Below are 23,526 nucleotides of genomic sequence, written 5' to 3'. Positions count from 1 at the left end.
GTTTACACTCATGATAAATAAGAGAAGGCAATATTGTTACAGTGCAGTAGAGCTTTATGCTATCATTTTATTTCATGAAAGTGACTTAAAAAAAGATAGGCTTTGGCCCAATAAACCATAATTACAAACAAATGATAGCAAAGACTCAATGAAAGAAAAGCAATTACAAGCTGTACACAAGTGCTATTGTAAATGATAATGAGGGACATAATGTATATACTATTATCATATCTATGTCTCAAGATGATAGCAGGATAATTTTTACAAAAAAAATTTATAAATGAGTTTTTAATATGAAGGTCTGTTTATAGTATGATAACACCATCAGAGTGACACCCAATCAATAATGTATTTTACAACTTTGTGAAGACAAAACAACAAACACTGATGATGGTTGTCAATAAAAAACTCCAAAAACAGACGTTTAACAGACTTGGAGTAATCATAAGAATAATTCATTTGTAATATGAAAACAGAGAGTAAGATTACTGTGATGTCATTTCTTCGAGTACATTAAGCAGTTGACCTCTCACCATTGGATGAATTTCTAACTCGGGCAGCCAGTTACTGATTCCGGCAGCAGTGACTAGTCTAAATGTATCTTCGTGTAACATGAGGTTAATCAGCACCTTATTGTATATGCTCGACAGATCTACAGCAAACAAGGACAGATCTACAGCAAACAAGAGCCTCATTATTAACAAACCTCTCACGACTTGGCTTCTAATTTTCAGCTTTATCTCTTATCTCATAAAACAAATTTATATCCCTATCTAATCCATAACACTGTACTAGCTACAGAATGTGTAAACCTGTGGTGATATTTGTAAAGCATGGAAACAGAAATTATTGAGAAAATTATACATAAATACCAAAAGGTATTGATACCAAACGGCACCAATACCATTTGGTACCAATGATCATGGGTTAAAAATTTAAAGCTAAATGAACTCCTTTATAATGAGAAAAATATTTGTCAATGAAAGATTAGGCTAGTGGTAACTACATGAATCCTCTCTTTATACCAAAGACTAAAAAAAGATAGGAATGGTCACCATTACTACAAGTTAATGGTTCAGCCATACCGTTCATTTGCTTGCAAAGTAGATAGTATTTTAATAAAATAGAAGCTATTATTTTACAAAAAAAATTTTAAACTGCAAACTAATGCAGCAACATTTCAAGTGACTATATTTATATTACATTATTATTTATATATATACTATATTATATTCGTATTCTATACAATCAAACCTATATTTGTTAATTTTTCAACACATGATGTATGATGTGAAATTATAGTAGATATTTGACAGCGTCCAAAGTAATTTTCAAAATGTTTGATATTTTTTTCGCAGCATAACGATTCAACACGTAAAATGTTTAAAGAGGCCAAAAACAGTTCCAATAATATAACATAAATTATATTAGAGTAAATATAGCTAGTCACTCTAGCTTAAACCTTTCCTCACTATAATGGCTTTCCTCCATATATCTATCGCCTACATAACATCAGGCATACATTTCCAACATAGATGCATAAACAAAGATGGAAAACTCCTAACAGACTCGCAAGATATAGCTGAGACCTTAAATGATCATTTCGTAAATGTTGGTAATAAACTGGCCAATGAGTTGCCACTTTCCGATATTCACTTTTCTAAATTTATGGACAACTGTGTAAATGATATTGATTTTAGCTTCCAGATAATTGACCCCTACCAAACACTGCAAATAATTGATTCTTTCAGTCTTCCTAAAGCAACCGGCTATGATAGGATTTCTCTCCGTGCAATAAAAGAAAATAAACTAGTCCTAATTCCAGTTTTAACACATCTTATAAATCTTGTTATACAACAATCTAATTTCCCAAATTGTTTAAAAATAGCTCGCGTAACTCCATTATTTAAAAAAGGAAATAGAACAGATCCATCTAATTACCGGCCCATTTCCATTCTTCCTGCTTTATCAAAAATTTTAGAGAAATGTTTGTCTTTGCAAATACGTGATTTTTTAGAAACCAATAACATCTTGTCGCCTAAACAATTTGGTTTTAGAAAAGGTAAAAGCACCACTACAGCAATAAACAGTCTAATGGAATTTTTATATACTAATTTAGATCAAAGTAATATAACTCAGGGCGTATTTTTGGATTTTTCAAAGGCATTCGATACGATTAATCACAAAATTTTAATTGACAAACTTTTTTACTACAATTTTAGTGTAAAGTCTTCCTCTCTTATTCAAAGTTATCTCCAAAATAGATTTCAATTTACCAAAACAGATACTGATTGTTCGCAAATGAGGGCAATTACGATTGGTGTTCCACAAGGATCAATTTTAGGACCCCTCTTATTTTTAATTTTTATAAATGACTTAGTAAATGCTGCACCTGCTTTGGATTGTATTTTATTCGCAGATGACACCAATATATTTTCAACAGATAATTCTAAACTCCAAGAGGAATTAAATATTATTAATGAATGGTGCCTATCAAACAGACTCATTTTAAACAACAGTAAAACATTTCAAGTAGTTTTCAAAAATCCGTCTAAAAACACTCAAAATTATAATCTAAGCCTTTCTTTAAACAATTCTCAACTACAAATCAAAGATTCGACTCAATTTTTAGGTATCACGTTAGACAACAACTTGACTTTTAAAAAACACATCCAAAGTCTCATCAAAAAACTTAATTACATATTACTAATATTACGTTTCATTCGCCCCTACCTAGACAAATCAACCATGATCAATTTGTACTACAGTTTTTTCTATTCTCTTTTAATTTATGGAATCGAGTTTTGGGGCCACGGCAACAAAACTGATTTAAACAAACTTTTAATCATGCAAAAAAAGGCAATCAGAATAATACTCAATTTTAAACCAAATCAAACAGTTTCCAAAAATTTTAAAATTTTAAAAATAATGCCAATTGAAATTTTATTCCAGTATCGCCTGCTAATGTTTTTAACAAATTCTTTCCCCATGGAAGAGTTGCAAGATTTTATGATAGATCATTGTCAAGATACCCGTTTAAAAAGTAAAAATCAATTAAAGTTGAAAAAGTGTTTGTCTTCTAAGGGACAGAGATCGATATTTTTTAGTGCAATGAAATTATATAATAAATTTTTGAGTGATTGTGCGGGCTCTGCTCCGGGTCAGCTGAAGGCGAAGTTGGTGGAGCGCCTGTGGGCGTCCTGGGACTGTCCTTCCTGACTCTGGTGCTCCGGAGTGTGCGCTTATCGCTGATTCTGTTTCTTTTCCTACTGCTTGCTGGGGCTGCCTTGACTCTAGCCTCTGGCTATCTGGCATGTCCTATTGCTACTCTGTGTATTTTTTACTCATACTGTCATGTTATTATTACGCAATAAAAATCAAATCAAATCAAAAAAACAGTTTGAGGCAACTATAACAACCCTCTTTTTGGTGATTGTTCATTCGGGTATTCTTACAAACAATCTCTCTATTCATTTTATTGTCATGTATAATTACATGTATATGCAGTATTCTTAAGGCACTATGGTGGACTTTTATAGATAATTCAATTATTAATATAGTTTTTATATTCAGTTTGTAACATAGTTTTATAAAATCCATTTGTTTCTATGCTTTGTGTAGACACCTCCAATGTATAGTAACAAATTGTGGTAGATTTTAGGTTAAGGAACGAAATAAATGAATAACAATGTGTTCTTCGAAGAATATCTTAGAAGCACATCCTGGAAATATTTAGAAATATATGAAAAAATTTATCTGTATTATATCATGTATTTATTATATTATATCATATTTATTAGTCATATTCTACATGATGAATGAATGAGAGATTTGACAGAACAAGTACGAATGAAAGTGATTAGCACTTAGCTAATAGCTCCACTCACCAGTTAGCTCAGGGTTTCGAGACTTCAGAATATTGAAAGTCAACTTATCCGTATCTACAAAAATTACATTTACTGTGCAATCATAACATACCATGCAGCAGCCATTCAAAAACTAGGAGCTATGCATCCAAGTCTGTACAAATCAGAAAACAGTAGGTCAATTTATTGTTGAGGTGAATAAAATGTTGGTAGGAACGTTGATTCCTAAATATTACTAGTATACAACCACCCACCACACATGCTGTTGTACCAACTGTCATACCAACTGTTATACAAGCTGTTGCACCAGCTGTCGCACCCGCTGTCTCACAAACTGTCGCACCCGCTGTCTCACTAACTATCGCACCAGCCGTCGCACCAACTGTCACACTAACTGTCGCACCAACTATCGTACTAGCTGTTGTATCAACTGTCACACCAACCGTCGTACCGAAGTCTCGAGCAAATATTTATTTTGAGGCAACTAAAAAATATAGAAGTATGCATTCCAGTTAGACACTTTTTAATAGCTTTTTTAATAATAATCGCATATAGAGTCATCGACCACCAAGTCAAACAAGTCAGAAGTAATAGTAAGATATTTGGAGCTGTTTTAAGGACTAACAATGAATTCAGTAGTAATTTGAAAAACAATATTCAGTGATTTAAAAATATCCAAACAGCCAACACTCAACTATTACAAAACCGACCTTGGCAGCGGTCAGCAATAAGACAATTATACTGGTTGTGTTAGTTGACACTCTGACCTCCAATAAGGTAAACAAAAGTAACTCAATGAAAGAAATCTATGTTAATAAATCCCACTTCGTCATTATCTGTCTGTTTGTCCATATAAACGCTTTGCATTTACACATTCATTGAATGATTTCATCTAAACCTCACTGCATATTTCCTGTGCTTTTCACCAGGTCACTTTCCTGAGAATCAGCCTCCTAAACACCCACCTGAGGGATATTTAATTGAAATTGAAAGAAATTCCAAGCATCGCGTGCTTACCGCTAGTTATTAGTTATTACTAAAGTATAACATACGCTGGAGAATAGAGATTCTGACGAAGGCCTTGAGTACAGCAGCACTAGAAGTGTTATCCAGTATCACTTGTATCTGATGTGCCAATTCTACAGTTAAAAGAACAAGGGCGACTGTTAGGAATGTGATGCCTAGCTAGACACGGCGAAACAAAAATGATTAGGTGGAGGAAGGCTGGCTATAAAAAATGATTTAATAGTAGGTATTAAAAACCAGCTTATAAACAATGAGAGGTAATGAGAGTTGCCCGCCACTTGTTATTAGCCTGGCACAATGCCAATGGATCATTTGAGTAAGCTTACTAATAAGAGCTACGGCTTCTCATGACTTTACGCCATGACATTGCGTCGCGACCGAAAGCGTAGCGTATTTGCTCTCATATTGCGACATATATCGCTTAGCTCGTATATATATAAAGCTCGTGTGGCTAAACTAGTAGGGCGTCGGACTGGTGAATGGGAAGGTCCGAGATCAAATATTCTTTATTATTCTTTATACGGATTCTTTAATCCAATATTTAAATACATGTAGCTATAGCTAGACATAAACAACAGCGACAAACTTTGAGAAATATATATATACAGGTGAAGTAAAAATATTGTTTTTTCAATCATATGTCATGACATAATCTATTTTGTTTAGCATCAGGGGAGACACTTTGCAAGCCTGGTTGTGGGACAATTTTCATTTAGTATGGAGGAATTTCCTTGTTGAATTATTTTAATTGTTCAGCATGCTTGAGCACGAGCAGAAACTCTGGTCAATGACAAATTATTGCCATTATTGCTATGCTGCCGACTGTCAAATCGGCTATTGGTAATGCGTATGATCAGTTATTATATCCATGATTTTTGTAGAACCTCGCTTAATCTGGCCAGATATATGTCATAACTAATACAGTAAAAACTCTACTTACGAAGTTAAATCATTTAGGGGGTTGTTTCAATAACAGAAAATTTTGCGAGTAGGAACGCATTTAACCTTAAAAATGCCCTAATCTGTTTCAAGCCCTCACAGAACTCAAACAAAATATTTGTATAAACGATAAATTATGGCTAAACTTGTAACAAATACATGCCAGAATTAGATTACAGAATAATAAATAGAAAAAGTATACATGCGAGTACACAAAGAAACAATGGAGAAATAACAAATGAAAACTACGAACGTTATTTTGTTCCCCTTTGGCTGAATAGGCTAGGCACTCACTGAATTACGCAGCTAATAAAACTGAGTGAGACACTATATGTCCGCTGCTGCCTGTTATTGCTAGTCATATTATATCACTATCAAAGCATACGCTTTGTAGGCAGAGTTTTTAACAACTGAACTTAAGATATCATATTCAATTTCTATACTTTTTATAAAAGCACCAAACAAAAAATCTTCCATTTTGACTAGAAACAGAAATATGAAAAAGGCCTCACTCTTCGTTATATACACATACTAGATGACATTGCACGGGAATTAAAATCAGCTTATAAACAGTTGCAGGTAATGCAGTTGCCTGCCACTTGCCTGGCACATTGCCAATGGCTAATTTGAGTAAGCTAGTACTTTGAGTACTTATTATTAAGAGCCATGAGAGCAAGCATAAAATGACGTTGCGCGCAGGGCGGTATGCGTATTTTCATTCACATAGCGATATATATCGCCTCAGAATTTGATGTGTCTCAGGTAGCTTAATTGGTAAGATATTTGCTCAGCTAACAGGAAGTTCCGAGATGAAATCCAGCATGAAACAATATTTCATTCCTAAATTTTTATAGTTATAGCTGGACAAACAGAAACACACACATATCTACACACAAACTTTGAAATATATATATATATATATAGATATGATGCATTGCATAGACAGTAGTGAAATGTGTAGGCAGCAGGACTTGAACACAAAACTTGTAGTAAAGTTGCTTTAGATGACAAGTTGTCACTGCATTAAGTTTATAAAATTTTCTTGCCCCATTTTTAATATAATTATGTACTAGTCTAAATACATACCAACAAACATTTCACGCATACCACAATCACACGTGAAATATGTAACCATTGTGAACCAATGAGATCTATATGTGGTCAATCGGCTGCGATGAAATGCTTTAACCCAGCACAGATTTATTGCTGGCAATCAGCGAAAGTGCAGTCAGTGTCACTCGTGATTTACCAATTGTTACGTGACCACAAATTACCAATGCTAAAAAACCTCTAGGGTAAATGTAACTTTATATTAAAAAGGTTTTAGCAAATGCAGGCAAAGTTGGTTTTCACTTACCAGTGTTCAGTTCTGGAATTGATAATGGATACTTGTATTTTGGAACACCTAAAAGCTTCTCCCACTTTTTAGCATCCATACCTTTAACAGACAGTGCGGCACGACTCGAGCATTACAAATATCAAATAAAACTGCTCATGGCACACAAAATCATGTAACTAAAAGCAATACCATTCGCTGTAAGGATAAGTGTATAGCGCAATATCATACTTACTCTCCTTTACTACATTAAGACCTGGTATGACTAGCTCATCTTCATCGTTTATGTTGCAACCATGCGATCCTGATGCAATATTACTGAAGAATGATGCCGTTTCATGCTCATCATGCTTTTGCGCTTTGAAATCTTTGGTTAGCTCTTGTTTTGAAGGTGATCTTTCACGTGCCTCTGCAGAAGATGCACCTTTCTTAGTTTCTTGACGCAGCAAGCCAACAGCCTGAGACGACATTTCCAGAATGGAGGTTTTTGGAGCATTTTTTGTGCCTTTTTCTGATATTCCAACCAATGAATCTGAGGGCTTTGCTACTAGCCTCTGAAGATGTAATAAGTGAGCTTGCAAATCTTCTGTTGAAACATGTTCAATGTCAGTAAACGCCTCTGCTAGGTGGTTAGCAGTACTTTTTAAACATTTAGCAGCCAAGGGAGAAGCCAGTCTACTACTAGGACTAGTCCGATACTGCGAGTCAGCTTTTCCTGAAGAATTGAGATCTTGTTGAACCTTTATCATCAGTGACTTCTGCAAACCACTGCCTTTTTTACAGTCACTTCGGCTTACGGCTAGTAAGGAATTGCTGATTATTGGAAGCTTCTTGTGTGAGCTGGTGAAGACTAAACCTTCAGTATTGGGAATTTCAGGCGCGCTAGAATCGTGTGCATCACTAACCACTGTCTGAACCTTTTTAACAAGACTGCTGACTGCACCAGGTCTTTGGTGATCAAACTTGTTAGTTATCTGATGAGATTCTGTTTCTGAATGAGGACAACCCTGTACATTTTTCTTCACATTATCAGGCTTTTCATTCGTTGAACCAGAACAAAATGGATTTATTCTGTTCGGTGTACCTGTAATCTGTTTAAACACCCTATCGGAAGGTTGCTGCTTTTTGTCCACAATGGCATTTGTCAACGCGGCTTTGGAAGTTATGCTTGTGGTACTATTGTTAGGAAGAGAAGCTAGTGTTACTGAAGAACTGGTTGGCCCAAGAGATGAAACCGAAGCATTTGTACTTCTGAATACAGATGCTATTCCCACAGGTGGCGTTGTCTTTGGTTGTACTACGACTGCACTGTTATTTGATGTAGGAGATGATATGGGTCGTTTAAACGAGATAGATTGCAAGGAAGTAGATCTTGATATAAATTTCTTGTCACTGCTTGATAAAACATTAATTCCAGTTGTGTCTGAACATAAAGTAGTGTGACAACTTATATTGGTAGAACTACAAGGCGTGGACAACGAATGATTTTCAATGGCATACAATTCTGAATTCTTTTTTACTGGAGATGCTAACAGCATATCCCCTTGAGATACGTGATTAGATATTGGTTTATGGCAGATTACAGGTGAGATGGAGCTGGGCAGACTAGACCGCTTGCTTAGTGGAGACTGTGTGAGCAAATCAAGTTTGCTAGTAGCGGCGTTTTGTGGAGATGCAGCAGTCACTGGCACTAATGCACATCCAGAGGAGGTAGAAGAAATTGCATCCATAGGCAGTTGCTCTTTGTATGTGCCCGTAATAGGACTATTAGGATTAGCACATGAGTGAGGTTCTGCATGATGCGTTGTAATAGATGAGAGGTCTTCATCAAGTTTTGAAAACACAGACATAGGCGGCATTGGTGGCATCGACAGAGTGCTAACGTGATCTCTTCGAGTATTAGGAAATGAAAGGTTGACAGTGGAAGGCAAGGGAGCAGTAGTAGTCAAAGTAGATGAGGAGTCGCTGGAAAACATGTTACAATCGGATACAGATATAGCAATTGGCCCAGATGGCGAAACCTCTAATAAACCTGATGAAATATTGCTCGACACTTCTGCACAAATCTTCTTTGTATTACCAGTAAAGGGAGTTGAGATTAAATTATTATGCTCATGGTATGATGCTCCAGTGGAATTAGTTCTACTAGAGACAGTCACTGCTGTTTTTGGAACTCTTTTGCCTGCAGGTTGTAACTCTTCACCGCTGTCATCTAAGTCCATTGGCACTTCACCCAGATCTGTGTCTGAACTCTGAGGGGAGCTAGATACCACATATTTTGGTGTAGTATCTGCATTGAGACCTGATTTCTGTATTGACTCTTCAGAAAGCGTAAAGGGTGCGACTTCCTCTACTTGCCCCCGTGAAAGAATTTCTGTACCAGGAATGACATCACTAGAGCTTGCCTTTTGAATCGATCTACCACTCTTTTGCTCATCATCACCTATAACACCAGCATCACCAGTGTTTGTTGTAACTTGTCTTAATAATAGGGCCGTGCTGCAAAGAACCAAAACCATCTGTCATGGCCAGGTTGAATGCTATTAGAGCTATATCGAATGCAATTAACAACGGAACAATCTTTCAGGGCAACGAGTTCAATCTCATTAAAAAGAACGAATAGCGGTAGACAAAATGTATACTTACTGTTAACAACTGGCGGCCCATATCTGTCTTTAGTTATGACATCTGATCTCTGAAACCCTGGATGAATTCTATGACTTTGGTTTCTATCATCAGTGTAGTAAGGATCTAGATGGAATAGAATATGCATTGATAGAACCTAATGGTAAACCAAGATTTCATATTGATCCGATCACTTCTAATGAGTATTTGAGAGTTTCTAAAATGCATATAAGAAAAGCAAAAAAGTTGGGTTTTGATTAAAATTAAACAAAGCATTAGCTAGCACAGAAAGAGTACTGAGAAATAGTCAACTTCAACAGATCATAATAAAGATAAGCACATGCCTTCCAAATTGTCGTCAGTGTACCGAATATCATCCTGATAATTACTCCTTTGGTATGCACTCGCTCCCCTTTCGTATGGTAATTCCTGCTTGTGTGAGTCCCAGGAGGTGAATGTTTGTGATTCATAATGCCGGTTACTATCCCGTCTAGAGTCATAATGGTGGCTTGTATTAGCCTCATAGCTACTTTGACTGATACTTTCACCATAACCGCTATTATAGTGCGTTGATTCAAATCGCTCACTATAATCTATATCAGACTCATAAACTCGGCTCGTGCCGAGTTCAGATCGAACATTTGCTCGTCTTTTCTCATACTGATGGGAGTCATAATCTTGACTTCCACGACTGCTATAGCTATCTTCATTGCTGCCTCGTTGGTAGCGATCTCGTTTACCACTTTTAGCAGAGCGACGCAAATCTTCATAGTACAGCTCACGGCGAGTTCTTTCTTGTTCGATGGCCAACTGACAAAAGAACAAAAAGTTATGCAGGTCTACATAACCACCTGAAACAATTCATAACAGCTGCATAACAAGTTCAGTGAACATGAAATAACTTACTATGTCATCATATGACTCTTCAGCATGTTGAGGTTCTTCAAAATGGCGTGATGAAATAGGATGATGATCTGCATCAGCCTGGTCTTCGTTGCATTCATGGTCCTCATCGTACTCTTGGGCAGGCTCGTAATGCTCCTCATATGCTATAAACCATATTTTATTAACATTACACACATGTATATTAACAACAATGTAACATATAAACACCATACATAACTCTACCTTACCAAATAAAGATGTACAGTAGACGCTCCTATAAAGTATACCTCCTATAACGTAAATTCCAGTTAACGTAAAAACATTAAGCAAAGTTTTTGCTTTGTACTATGTAAAAAATTCCTTATAATGTAGTGTCAAGTAGGGGCAAATTTTCAATTTCGATTTGGTTGGTAACATATCTCACCACACTTGTGAGAAAAACGACGTGCATATAGCGTTATATCTACATCACTTCCATGACATTTTAGTTCGTCGCGATAGATCGTCATATGTGTCGACAGAACAGAGAAAATTTAGCTGCGAAATTGTTAATAAACACTTAAAGGCGATAGATTAGTGCAAGTGTTACAGTGTAGGTCTACCGATCTTAACGTAGCAAGTTGGGAGTATCGCCGAAAGTTATCTTTTATCCCAACCTTGACCCATGGATACAGATAGACGACGAACAGGTAGACACCACTCTTTTTATAGTAAAATATATTTTTGCTTTGCTTTATTGTAGACATATAACATATTTGTTATTAGTTTTACTTTCCACAATAAACATTGCTAGAACAAATGAGTGAATCGTTCGTTGTACATGTAAATGAACATTGAAGATGAGCGTTCCCCATCCATTTATTGTAAAATTACCGCAATCATTGTCTATAAAACCAGTGAAATTGGTCAGAAAAAACAGACGAGTTGTCAATGCAAACTAATAATATTACAGTTGCGATACTGCCAAAAAATTACAAAATTAAGTCTGGCTTTTTCTTTTTATATGGCGAAAAGGGGTGAGTTTGAAAAGATCTCAAAACGGATTAGGCAATTTTTATGTATTTTAATGTTCATTAAAAAAAAATTCCCTATTACGTAAACATTCCTGGAATGTATTTACGTTGTAGGAGCGTAGACTGTATTGCAAAAAAGACTTCGCACTGGCACATTACCAACAGTTAAAACTAACTTTGGCAGACTTGCCTTTTAAAACATTTATCCCAAAATAACTTGATAATAGAAAAGAGACAGCTGTATACCATCAGCCTGATGATCTAGTAACGGTTTTATGCGAGAAGATTGTAAAGATTTTGGTAAGCTCGGCGGAGGTGCCAATGCAGGAGGGGGAGTCGGTCCTCTTGGAACCGGGGCTGTAGGCAGAGAGCCATCTTCTTTAGGCAATGGTGGCCGAGTATGGCCATAATCATAACAGATCATATCAGACTCATCTAAAATCCAGTAACTTCCAATAAAACTTACCAGCACAAAATTGAGTAATCCTTAAAAAACAATTACAGATTTAAATCTCAGAAACTTTATTTTCTCGATATTACTTTTAAAAATGAAATCAGATTGTCTGAGATCCTGAAACTAGGATTTTTAATTAATCTAACGTTGAATTATGTAAATAAGACATATTTCATGCATATCTGTAAATGCTTCAATAAGTCTTGTTGCATGAATTTTATCTTTGGCTAATCATTCTTCATCATTTAAATGATGGGAGCAAATAATAGACATAGAATCACAAATAATAGACATAGAATCACAAATAATAGACATAGAATCACAAATAATAGACATAGAATCACAAATAATAGACATAGAATCACAAATAATAGACATAGAATCACAAATAATAGACATAGAATCACAAATAATAGAGAATAACAAATAATACTAGTCGCTAGTATTTAGAACTCATAAACTAAAAGTTTTTTAAAAAGCATCACAAAACCAGACATACCGAGACTGAAAGGAATTTCTGCAGGTTCTTGACTTTGTGACTCCGTGTGCTCATTTGGCTCTAAAGGAATGATCGGAGGGTCTGTGTCATCTTCTTCAACATAAACAATTGACATTAACTATTTAGCAAATGCAGTCATACATCAGCTTACAATCAATCACCTCTATTTATATATGAACTTTTTATAAAATCATAAAACTAGAGCAAATATTTGTCTCGACATACCAGGTAATTTCCTACATACAACATCTGAAATTATTTGAAATATTACAGCTTTGTAAGCAAAGGTACTGAACAGCTTGAGATTGAAAATATAATGTAAAATAATCTATATATATACAGTGAAACATGGATAACTCGCCCTCGGATATATCGAACACATGGTTAACTCGAATGGATTTGCTTGGTCCGTTCCCACGCAATGATAAATGGCTCTATATAACTCGAACTCAACACTGTTAATTCGAATTGTTTTTTGCCCAACGGCTACCGAAACGGTTGCTATCGCTTTAGAAAATCACTTTATTCCAAGCCATAGAGGTAAACCTCAACTTTTCGTAATTCATAAGCGTCGTTATTACCACCATCGGCAAAATATTTTTGTCAACGACTTTTCTAAAGGTTTGGTGAAATTTGATTTATACCAAACATCCGCGTAGCAATCGCCCTTCGGAAGCGAGGTAAAGTGAGGTAATCTTTGCATAAACTTCAAGAAAAATCGGCAAAATTGATCGTAGGTAAAACGCTCAAACGAAAAAGATGTCTTTTCTTTTGAGCATTTCAACAATGATCAAGTTTTGCCAATGTCAATCTAAAAAACGTCCTAGCAATAACATCACCTCAAACAACAAACCAATCTCAAGTGATAGAAAAATCTCTATACTTTTTGATAAAAACGTTTTAAACTTTACATTAGAAGCATTTAATTTGAAACAAGCCATTTGTGCTTTTGCTTTATATTATAGTTTGTATATGTACTGATGTCTTTTCTTTTGAGCATTTCAACAACGATCAAGTTTTGCCAATGTCAATCTAAAAAACGTCCTGGCAATAACATCACCTCAAACAACAAACCAATCTCAAGTGATAGAAAAATCTCTATACTTATTGATAAAAACGTTTTAAACTTTACATTAGAAGCATTTAATTTGAAACAAGCCATTTGTGCTTTTGATTTATATTATAGATTGTATATGTACATGTATCTACTAATAAATAAGTAAAAACATGGACTTGTGACAGTGCTCTGATAACTTGAACGCTCTGATAATTCGAACACTTTTGCTCGGTCCCTTGAAGTTTGAGTTATCCGAGTTTTACTGTATATATATAAATTTCAAAGTTTGTGTGTTTGTGTGTGTATATGTCATTTGGTAAGTCCGGCTATCATAGCTATTAAAATATTGGAATGAAAAATCCATATCGCAGAAGATTTAATCTCGAAACCTATCATTCAATAGGCATACGCCTTACCAATTTAGCTATGAGAGATTGATGGATTCAATGGGCGTTATATGTCGCTATGCAGGTGAAAATACGCTACCGCTCTCTGTTACGGCGCAACGTAATTCTTGTTCTCCCGTGGAAGCAAGTAATTATTAGTAAGCTTACTCAAATTAGTCATAGATAATGTGCCAGGCTAATAGCAAGTGACAGGCAACTACATAACCTCTCATTGTTTATAAGCTGATTTTTAATTCCCGTGAAATGCCGGACATTTCGCTAGTAAAAATATAAAAGGCCTGATTAAACAATGTCTAGCGCAAGTTAGAGTAAGTGACATCACATGTTTCACGATTCGACTGTTTATAGAAGCTCAAATTGTATGATTTATTTCCATACTCATTGAAAAAACAGAATTGAAAGTGAATACTAACGATGAGCTGATTTCCGGGCAATGCGTTTGGATATCTCCAACGACAACCGACATATCTCATCCATCACTTGCTGATTGACTGGTAAATCTGTAAAACAAACTATGTTTGTTTAGTGATGCGTTGTTAAACAAAACCATGGGAAGTAAACATCAAGAGTTACACTATAATTTACCACTTACCATCATTGCTGGTACTATCAGCTGCCATTGTCTGGTGTGAAGCCTCAGATTCTCTTTGGTTATGAGATGATTCTGTTTGAGAACGGTTCCATTCTGAGACTATGTCCTCATTTTTTGTTGTATCCATTTCATTGTGTAACCTAATATTTCGAACAGACTGCCATTCCCCATCTTCGTGAGCAGAGTTGAATGAATTTCTCTGGATAAGGCTATTAAAAGTATCGGGCGGATCTGGCAACAGGCTATTGGGTACTGGCAGCAGGCCACCTGGTGATGGGAGAAGACTATCAGGTTCTGGAAGTAACGCGGGAGCAACAGCTGGTGAGTTGTAACGATGACGCAACCTGCCCGCATTAACGTCTGCTTCAGTTGAACTGCAGTCAGGACTCATTTTAACAACATTGGAAATAGTTGAAGTAGGTGCAGCCAAAAGCGCATTTCCTGCTTTGCTAAGTGGTATGACTGGTGATGGCATGTGACCAGGCATATTAGGATGAGGAAGTAATGCCCTAGGATCTATGGGAGGTTCTGGAAGAAGCGGCGCGCGTGTTGCGACATCTGCTTGGCACATGTCATGAGCCTGTTTCGGAATGGGTGGTTCAGGTATCTGGTAGTTCTGTGTGGAAAGAGATGTATCAATGCCCAGGGTTTGAGTGTTCTGACCAAGCTTCGTTGGAGGGTATCCAGAATGTAGCTGTGCATTTGGCGGATGAACCTGACTGGCAACCGAGCTCATACTACTAGACAACTGTTCAGGTTCTTGAGAAGTTAGTTTATTGTTGTGTACATTGGTGTGAGCTATGCTTTCACTGGGCGCAACTTGAGTAGTCAGGTTTGGCTGATGGCCATGTCGTGAGTGAATACTAACTGATGGATTTACTCCATGTGAAACTTGGGAATTACCATGTGAAAATTGATTATGCGAAGGATGAACATTAGACGGAGCTTGAACCACCTGGGCTACTTGAGCATTATGTGATTCTACACTACTGTTGAGTGAAGTTGAAACGGGATGAGAAGTTCCATCAACAGAAGTTGGAACGCCAGCTGAGTCTTGGCTGCTTTGAACACCATATTTCATAGCTGCCATCTTTTCAAATTCTCTTCGACGCGCTTCTCGTTTTTGCAGTCTTTGGTAAGGGTTTTCAACCTGTCTGAAATTTGAGTCCATTTGCTGCGGTGATGGAGGTACATAACCTCCTGCTGTTGCCTAATCAAAATTAAGAAAACTTATTTTACAATAGCGAGTTTTAAACAAATATTTAAGAGCAAGCAAACTTTAAAAATTGACTTTAAAAAACGACTTTTTTTACCTATAAAGGTGTTCAATAAATTCACTAGCAAAATAACTACAAATGCTATTCAAACGATTTGCAGACAACCCATAGATAAAATGGCTTGAGTAAGTAACAATGTTAAAATTTAAATTAGCTAAACATCTTGGTAAGCTTTAACAAAAATATAAAGAGAATACTATTCTACATGAAATTACCTTTTTGATTTTGGGAATTTTAGGCAAACCGGCTGTCATGATTGCTTCTGTCCAAGGGTATACACTGGAAATGCTCTTGGATTTGGACTCCTCCTTCGGCACATCAATATTTGACTTGCCTTTTTTGTCAGCCAATTCTTTAACCTATTGAGGTCAAAGTAAACAATTAAAATGTGTATCAATATTAAAAAACTTAACATTATGAATAAACAAAATGTATATTAATAATATACATATATAGTCATAATATAGAAAACACATACACAAATCGTTAAAGAGCTACAGAAAGCAGACAAATATTTGGTGGGACAAAGCCAACTTTCAAACTTACACTATTTAGTATTTACGCAAGGTGGAAATTAAAACAAAACAAATAAAATAATCGGTAATGCATATATGCGTGTCTATGCGATGACTCGCATGGGATGACTCGCCTGCTATGTCTCACAACACAAGATTTATTTAACACTTATCAAACCTGAAAGGAGATGACTTTTACCCTACTGGCAAAGTCTATGTATTTTGTGAAATGTGGTACAGGACAAATGTTTTAATCCCGAGCAAATTGTTATGAGGTAATTTTTAAATCATTTGGGATTTTTGAGCGTGAGAAATAACATAGTTCAATGACTGATGAGGATTATTATCATTACTGTTATTATTATTGCTATGTAAATCAACAATCAACTAGCAGTTTTGCCACACAGTTTATTCATCCTCGCTAGTACTTTTAGAACATTGTTTATGATAAACCCCAAATTAGTTTTAAAAAAATCCTTACTTCCTTAGCCAACATTAATATGCAATTGAAGAATGTTATATGCCGCTGTTTACAATTACAAAGTATATTATATCCTATCACAGTATCAAAAAGTCAGCAAAATTTATTGTTATACAGAAGCTGAGTAGTTTGAAGTCTTCCTCGTATAAATTTTTGTTTTTTTTGCGTTGATGGCGGGACACGACATTACCTTCTTAGTTATTTAGTGTTTGGTGTAAGACCCTAAGTAAAACATTATTTCTATAAAAAATATTATAAGCTGCCCAATAAAAGTATATATATGATTTAACTATTACAAAAACAAACTCAAGCTGAAACTATGAACAACTCGTTTTTGCAAACGCTGACATGAAATATTGTGTACTCAGCCTTGAAAATGTAGTTTGCAGTGTTCACATAAATCATGGCTCAAAAGTGGTCTATGAGCAGAAAATCTAAATCAGGATATAAAATCAGCATATTATGAAGTGTCTAAAACGCTTTTTCAATGCTTGCCATATATATTTTTTTATATTCAGAGAAAAGAAAAGTCGTGCTCAAACAAAAATCATTGTATGATAACACAAATGAAAACATGTGAAACTCAATGTATAAATATGAAAGCTGTGATAGGTCAAGTCACAGAACGTTGTTTCATTCTAGCAGTAATTAATCGCCAGAGATTATCACACAGATAAAAACTCACAATTTATTATATATGTGCATGTATTTACCGTATTTGTATCCTTTCACAATAAAAAAACTGTTTGTGCATAAGATTGTATTGAGATTGCGAAGCTGATTATAATCCTCCCTAGCAAACTCATAAAATTTAAAACTGATTGCACCGACCCAAATAGAAGAAGTATTTGTCAAATTTTAGAATCATTTTATATAAAAACAGTACATCCAAGAGGATTTATCCTTAATCAGGATTTGAAAATTAGCGCTTTTGCAGGGATTAAATCTCTGAATGGCAAAGTCTACCAGTATTACAAATTTGGAGTTACATTTTGCTTGGGTATTTAAATACGTTCCATCTCTCCTGCTATATCTCTAGCCTGTTAATTGCATTAGCAGAAAGTCTTTAGTTTATATTTCAAGTTATTATGTAGCTTCTGTAACTTCACTTATTATCAAACCTTTGCAATTATAAAGGAAAATTTTTAAACCAGTATTATTATGAAGATTATTAATATTATGATAAATGCTGACATGGCCTTACCGATTTCGATCCTTTACTAAACGGATTATTTTTTAAGTAAAATTGAACTAGCATTTTGTGGTAGAAAAAAATTCACTTAATTTGAGTTTGTTGAATTAAGCATGTTTGTTCATGAAATGAGGTGTGACACTGGACTATTTTTGCCAAGCTAATCATGGGTTTGGCAGCTTCGTTTAAATTCGGGGTTAAGTGTTTCATGAAATGTTGTTGCTTGAACAATTGGGTAGATTGATGGCAAACACAAATTGTTTTTGTTATCGTTATGTAGCCAACTGTCAATTTATATGGTTAGAGTATGGATGATCTAAATACTTTTACTGACTACAACAATGAAAACGTTACACCATTAGTATTTTGGTCAGGGATTTTTCAAAATCCTGGCTGAACCGATCTTGTTCAAGTGGGAAATGAGCTTTTACGACTGATATAATAGGGGCTATGTTATCCAGACTCAATTTTTTAATTTTGTACTGCTGGGGAATTTAGGTCTATTGCATGCCTAAGTCTACTGTTTATTATTATGAATATTGATAAATATATATATCATATTGCTATTGCAATAGCTCAAAATCAGTAGAGCTAAATGCTCATTAGATTTTTGTTTTGTTAATTAAAGCCTATTCAGGTACAATAAAAACAGCACACGTAGAGCCGCCTACTTTTCACTGCATTAACACTAGGATAGCAGCCCAAATTTTCAAACTTTCGTGATATACCGACATATACATTGTGTATTACAAATTAGATACAGTGGTGTGCATAAACTTGGAATCACCAGTTAAATCTTCAAATATGTATGTTTATATGCTGTTGTCTAAGAAATTCTTTGGAGTTAAGTGCCTCAACCCCATCAATATATATATCATTTGAAAGGGAAAATTCTGAAGAACAAGATGATGCTAAATATTCAAAAATATTCTCAGATTTTTATCGCTGGGGGTGGATCTACCGAAAGGCAGACTTATTGCAAGGCTATGAATGTTGTTAGTGAAAATTGATAAAATAGGATACAAACAAACTCTTTTATACAAATTGGTGGCCCTGAAAAGGGCCGTTGGGTTATTGTTGGTCTTCAGAAGGACTAGTAAGGTGTCTTGAGCTGAGCATTAGTATTTTATTGGCCAGCCCTTGTTCTTGATCACCATTTGACACCGTCGAGGCATGCTGTTTACCAACTTTCTGAGCAAATAAAATTGCTGATCTGTTTAATAGGATTAATATAAATCACTCAGAAATGATTGTGTTGAATCAATCAATGCATTGTTTGAAAGCACATCTTCTGCTGATCAGATTGATATATAATATCTGGCATGGCATCATAATTGGCGGGAAAATAGAAAGCAAATGGAAGATCCATTCGATATAGAGTGAACAAAACAACGTGATTCCAAGTTTATGCACACCACTGTATGTAGTCATCAGCTTGTCAACACTTCATCGCATATGGAACGAACCAAAGGAGACAAATCTATAATTGTATTTGACATGAGTTTAAGCATGAAAAAGCTATTACTCTATGAAATTGTTATAATTCTCCTGTCATACTTTGACTACAAGAACAGTAAACGGAGAGTTTCCCACAATGCAACATACATAACTGCAACATCGACAGATGATCAGTGTTTGCATTATAATAGTAAAGAATACATATCAAAGACTCTATAAATGCTTTCTGAAACCGGTAAGTTGCCAAAAAAGCATAACAGTAATATGCCATAAGGTTACTATTCAGTTGGTTGACAACTTCAGCAGTTATTTTTCTGCTTCCCGAGAAATATACAAATTGTCCCTCTCCATGATATTGAGAACATAACTCTTGCAAAGCGTTATCACGTTTTGCTATGCTAGTCGTCACCTCTTGTTAATGTAGTATCACCTAGTGCTAATCTAGTTATCACCTCTCACTAGACTAGTTGTCACCTCCTGCTAGGTTAGTCATACCCTCTTGCCAATCTAGTTGTCACCTCCTTATAGGCTAGCTACCTCGAGTCATACTTTTAATAAAATGATGTTAGAAATACTACAGTAAATTCAGACTGGCATGCCAGTATGAATGATTCCAAGAGTACCTTGTCATGACGGGAATGTCTATTCAGATTTCTCTCCTCTGATGATCGTTTCAACCCTTTCCGAGGTGATGGAAATAAAACTTCATCTTCGTCTGATGAATCCTCCATTATAATTCGTTTTCTCTCTTCTTTAGGCTTTGATCTTCGACTTTTCACTTGACTCAATTTTGAACTCTCATCATCAACCTCAACTTTTACCTGCAAAATGAGAAAAACCAATCAAAATGCACTGGCATGCAAAGACATCAGTTAACAGTATATGGAGGCATCATTGAACACTTAATGCGAAGTATTGTCTTTGAGCGTACCTTGGTCATCTTTTTCTTCTTCTTTTTTGATTTCTTAGACTTAGAGTCTAATTCTTCTTCGTGAGAAGTGTCAGTAAATGTATTCAGATACGAAGGCAATGGCTTGCCCTTCCAGCAGTCGGACAAAAGCACTCTACAGTTTCTATACCTCTGTAAGGTACCCATGATTAAATTACTGTTGTGGTGCTTATTGGCTGGTTTCGAGAAAAACACATTCAGCCGCCTTTTAGAACATGGGCGAGCATGTGACTCCTTTACAGTGTTAGTTGTCAATGGGTAGTTTGTAAAAGAGCCAGAGTGATCGCATAAGTACTCCTCGATCGATTGACTAGATACCAGTTTGACGATAGTCGCATACGTCAAATGTGTGAGCCGTACTCTGCATCGCATCATCAGTTGCTTTGGTAGCTGAAAGAATAAGGAATATGCATTATATCTGAGCTCCTGTGAGCATACAAACGGCCTCTTTTGTAATCGTAAAATTATGACACCTAATGTAAATTCCCAATACATGTAACTAATGGTATAACCATAAATTTTGCATTTCTATGACCGGTTTAAAAAGCAATTAAATAATATGAAAGAAATTACCGATCCTCCATCAAGATTGATGACAAGTTTGCCAGAATTGCGTGCTGTAGGTTGTCCATCATCACTGCTAGAATCGTCCGATGAATCGCTAGAGCTGCTGCTTGAATAACCGTATGAAGCACCTATCTTGGCTGCTCCAGACATCGTCGAACAGGTACTTGTACTCATCACACTGGCAGCAACCTTTGTCGAGGGAGCGCAGACTAAAAATACGTATATATTCCAGTTGAAGTTGGCGACATCACTAAAAACAGAATGATAAACACATAAATGACAAAATAGCTGTACCAAAATTGCACAAAGTCAAATATACCTGTAGAGATTGTTGAGGCGACTGCAGGGCTGGGACTAGCTGTAGAGACTTGACTTGTTGAAGAAACAGGTTTTCTATTATCAAAATCTAAAGTCGACACAGCATTATGTCGGTTTAATGCTTCCGGAATATGTCCGACTTGCTTCGGCGTAGGAATATGCCATTTTATCTTTGTAAGCGCCGACGAGGCAGCCAGGGTATTGAGAGGTTGGCAAGCGGAGAGAGATGACGATGTTGATAAACATTGTGATTGTCTGGACTGTGTTGTCGCCACTGACTGATTGTCCTATAACAACATGTTGATAAAGAATAATACAGAATTTAATATATCTATATACCTTTATAATAAATTTTGTAAATTTATTAAAACTTGACCAAACATAAAAATTACCAAAAGTTTCATATTACACAAAAGGTGTGTAACACTCATCATATAAAATGCTTAGTGAGGACTATACATGAAATTCTGCATATATTGTTATATTCTGAAATTATTATATATAGTTCAAATATATATAACAATTGTTATATATATTTTAAATATATATAACAATATATATTTGACACCCAAACATGCCTGTGTTGCATTGCGCTAGCAAAAACAAAAAACTTTTTACTGACTTCTTTATTTCCTTCCATTAGTTTAGCGTCGGGATCAGTCATACGTAGACAGGAGGGAAAACAAAATAGTGTTGGCACATCTGCAATAAAGAAGGATTATGGCAGCTCGTGTATGAGGAAGGGCCATTGACAATGCATTATATGACAGCATAGAAATATCACAGCAGATGCAGAAAACAACATACAAAAATCTGTTTGAGTATTGTTACTTTTAAATGCACGACTCAACTCCGACAAACCGATAAATAAAGCCAACTAAACAGTCTATAGATTGTAGAGCAGACTAGATTTTCTTACCGGTTTAAGCTAGCGTAGTTAAACGTGCCCAATGTACATGACAGCAGGCAAAAAACTTTAAACCTGATGAAGGGTTTAAGTGGCTTAGTAAGATGAAGAATAGCAACTAAGCCCATTTTAGAAACTCTTATTGAATATTAATAGATTGACCATCCAGATGATTGAGTGAATGAAGAGAGTAGCCACTGTCGCTAAATGCCCTAAAAACTGCTGGAATGCGCCTAAACAGAAGAAACTGACAGATATGCATTTGCACAAACTACAGCATAACACAAATTCATAGCATGCACAAATAATCAGTCATAAACACCTAAGCCATGAAAGTTGTAGATTAAGGCCTTTAAAATATATCATGCAAAAGGCATTCATAGAAAATAATTCGTATCAACTGACTTTCTAAACTTACCAAGTACCAAGACCTTTTGCTCGATTCTTTACAGTCTATATTGGTGTATTAAGTCAATTAACTCTACCCACTACATACGGCAAATAACGACGACTTAGTAAAATTGATTACATCAGAGTTAATTAAAAAACTATACTAGCATTTTAATTTTCTTAAGTGGAACAGGCATTTTTCAAATTTTATAAGCATTTGATATGAAAACAGTATATTCCAGAGGATTTATCTTTACATAGGAGTTGAAAACGGGTTTTTGCAATAAGTCAATCGTTGAATGATCAGGTATGCCAATATTACAAGCTGGAAGCTAGTTTTTCATGATTATTTGAATACCTAATCATAACTTTTCATCTTTCCCACTATATTTCTAGCTTGTTAATTTTATTAGCAGAAGCTCTTCATGTTCCTATTTCCTCTTATTATGGTTTCTCTGTAATTCAACTCGTCATCAAAATAGCAATTGATCAATAAATCCATTTTGAACAATTCACAGCATCTCGAGGTAAACTAAGACCTTCAAAATTGATTAGTAAAAACAAACGATGCTAGGAGAGCTCCACAGACGAAAAAAAATTGAATATTAAAATTGTAGAACTAGTTGTATATTCCAAAGAAAAAAGATAGGCTTGGAATGTCATGCCATTATTGACACTGTTGGCATAGACCAAAATCATGCGATGACATAATCAACTGAGCAACATGTATAAATGAGAATAAAAAGCTTTAATAAAAGTGCCCCAGTGCAACC

The 23,526-nt window shown here is 35.5% G+C and overlaps 1 protein-coding gene across 1 annotated transcript; it reads right to left on the bottom strand.

Annotated features, from left to right (window-relative positions):
- Positions 1 to 53: 53 nt before the first annotated feature.
- On the bottom strand, positions 54 to 22,120 carry LOC137385842 (serine-rich adhesin for platelets-like). Its single transcript, XM_068072419.1, has 18 exons — positions 22,079 to 22,120; positions 21,458 to 21,743; positions 21,145 to 21,347; positions 20,554 to 20,961; positions 20,246 to 20,443; positions 16,192 to 16,335; positions 14,700 to 15,909; positions 14,521 to 14,607; positions 12,644 to 12,736; positions 11,937 to 12,125; positions 10,699 to 10,841; positions 10,137 to 10,602; positions 9,814 to 9,918; positions 7,403 to 9,610; positions 7,189 to 7,269; positions 4,919 to 5,005; positions 3,888 to 3,941; positions 54 to 652 (listed from the first exon to the last, which is right to left on the bottom strand). Exons 1-18 carry the CDS (start codon positions 22,118 to 22,120, stop codon positions 486 to 488), a joined length of 6,171 nt encoding a protein of 2,056 aa, XP_067928520.1. The 3' UTR covers positions 54 to 485.
- Positions 22,121 to 23,526: the final 1,406 nt, after the last annotated feature.

Source organism: Watersipora subatra, chromosome 1 (genome assembly GCF_963576615.1).
Source record: "Watersipora subatra chromosome 1, tzWatSuba1.1, whole genome shotgun sequence".
Lineage (NCBI taxonomy): Eukaryota > Metazoa > Bryozoa > Gymnolaemata > Cheilostomatida > Watersiporidae > Watersipora > Watersipora subatra.
This window is presented reverse-complemented; position numbering and strand designations above follow the sequence as displayed.

What these genes read in the sequence shown, in the direction of transcription:
- LOC137385842 (XM_068072419.1), bottom strand. Translation starts at nt 22,120, where the DNA reads ATGACTGATCCCGACGCTAAACTAATGGAAGGAAATAAAGAA. An exon ending in GACATTCCCGTCATGACAAG is followed by an intron (nt 16,336 to 20,245) that starts GTACTCTTGGAA and finishes TGACCTCAATAG; the next exon opens with GTTAAAGAATTGGCTGACAA. An exon ending in TCGAAACCCTGAGCTAACTG is followed by an intron (nt 653 to 3,887) that starts GTGAGTGGAGCT and finishes TGTTTGCTGTAG; the next exon opens with ATCTGTCGAGCATATACAAT.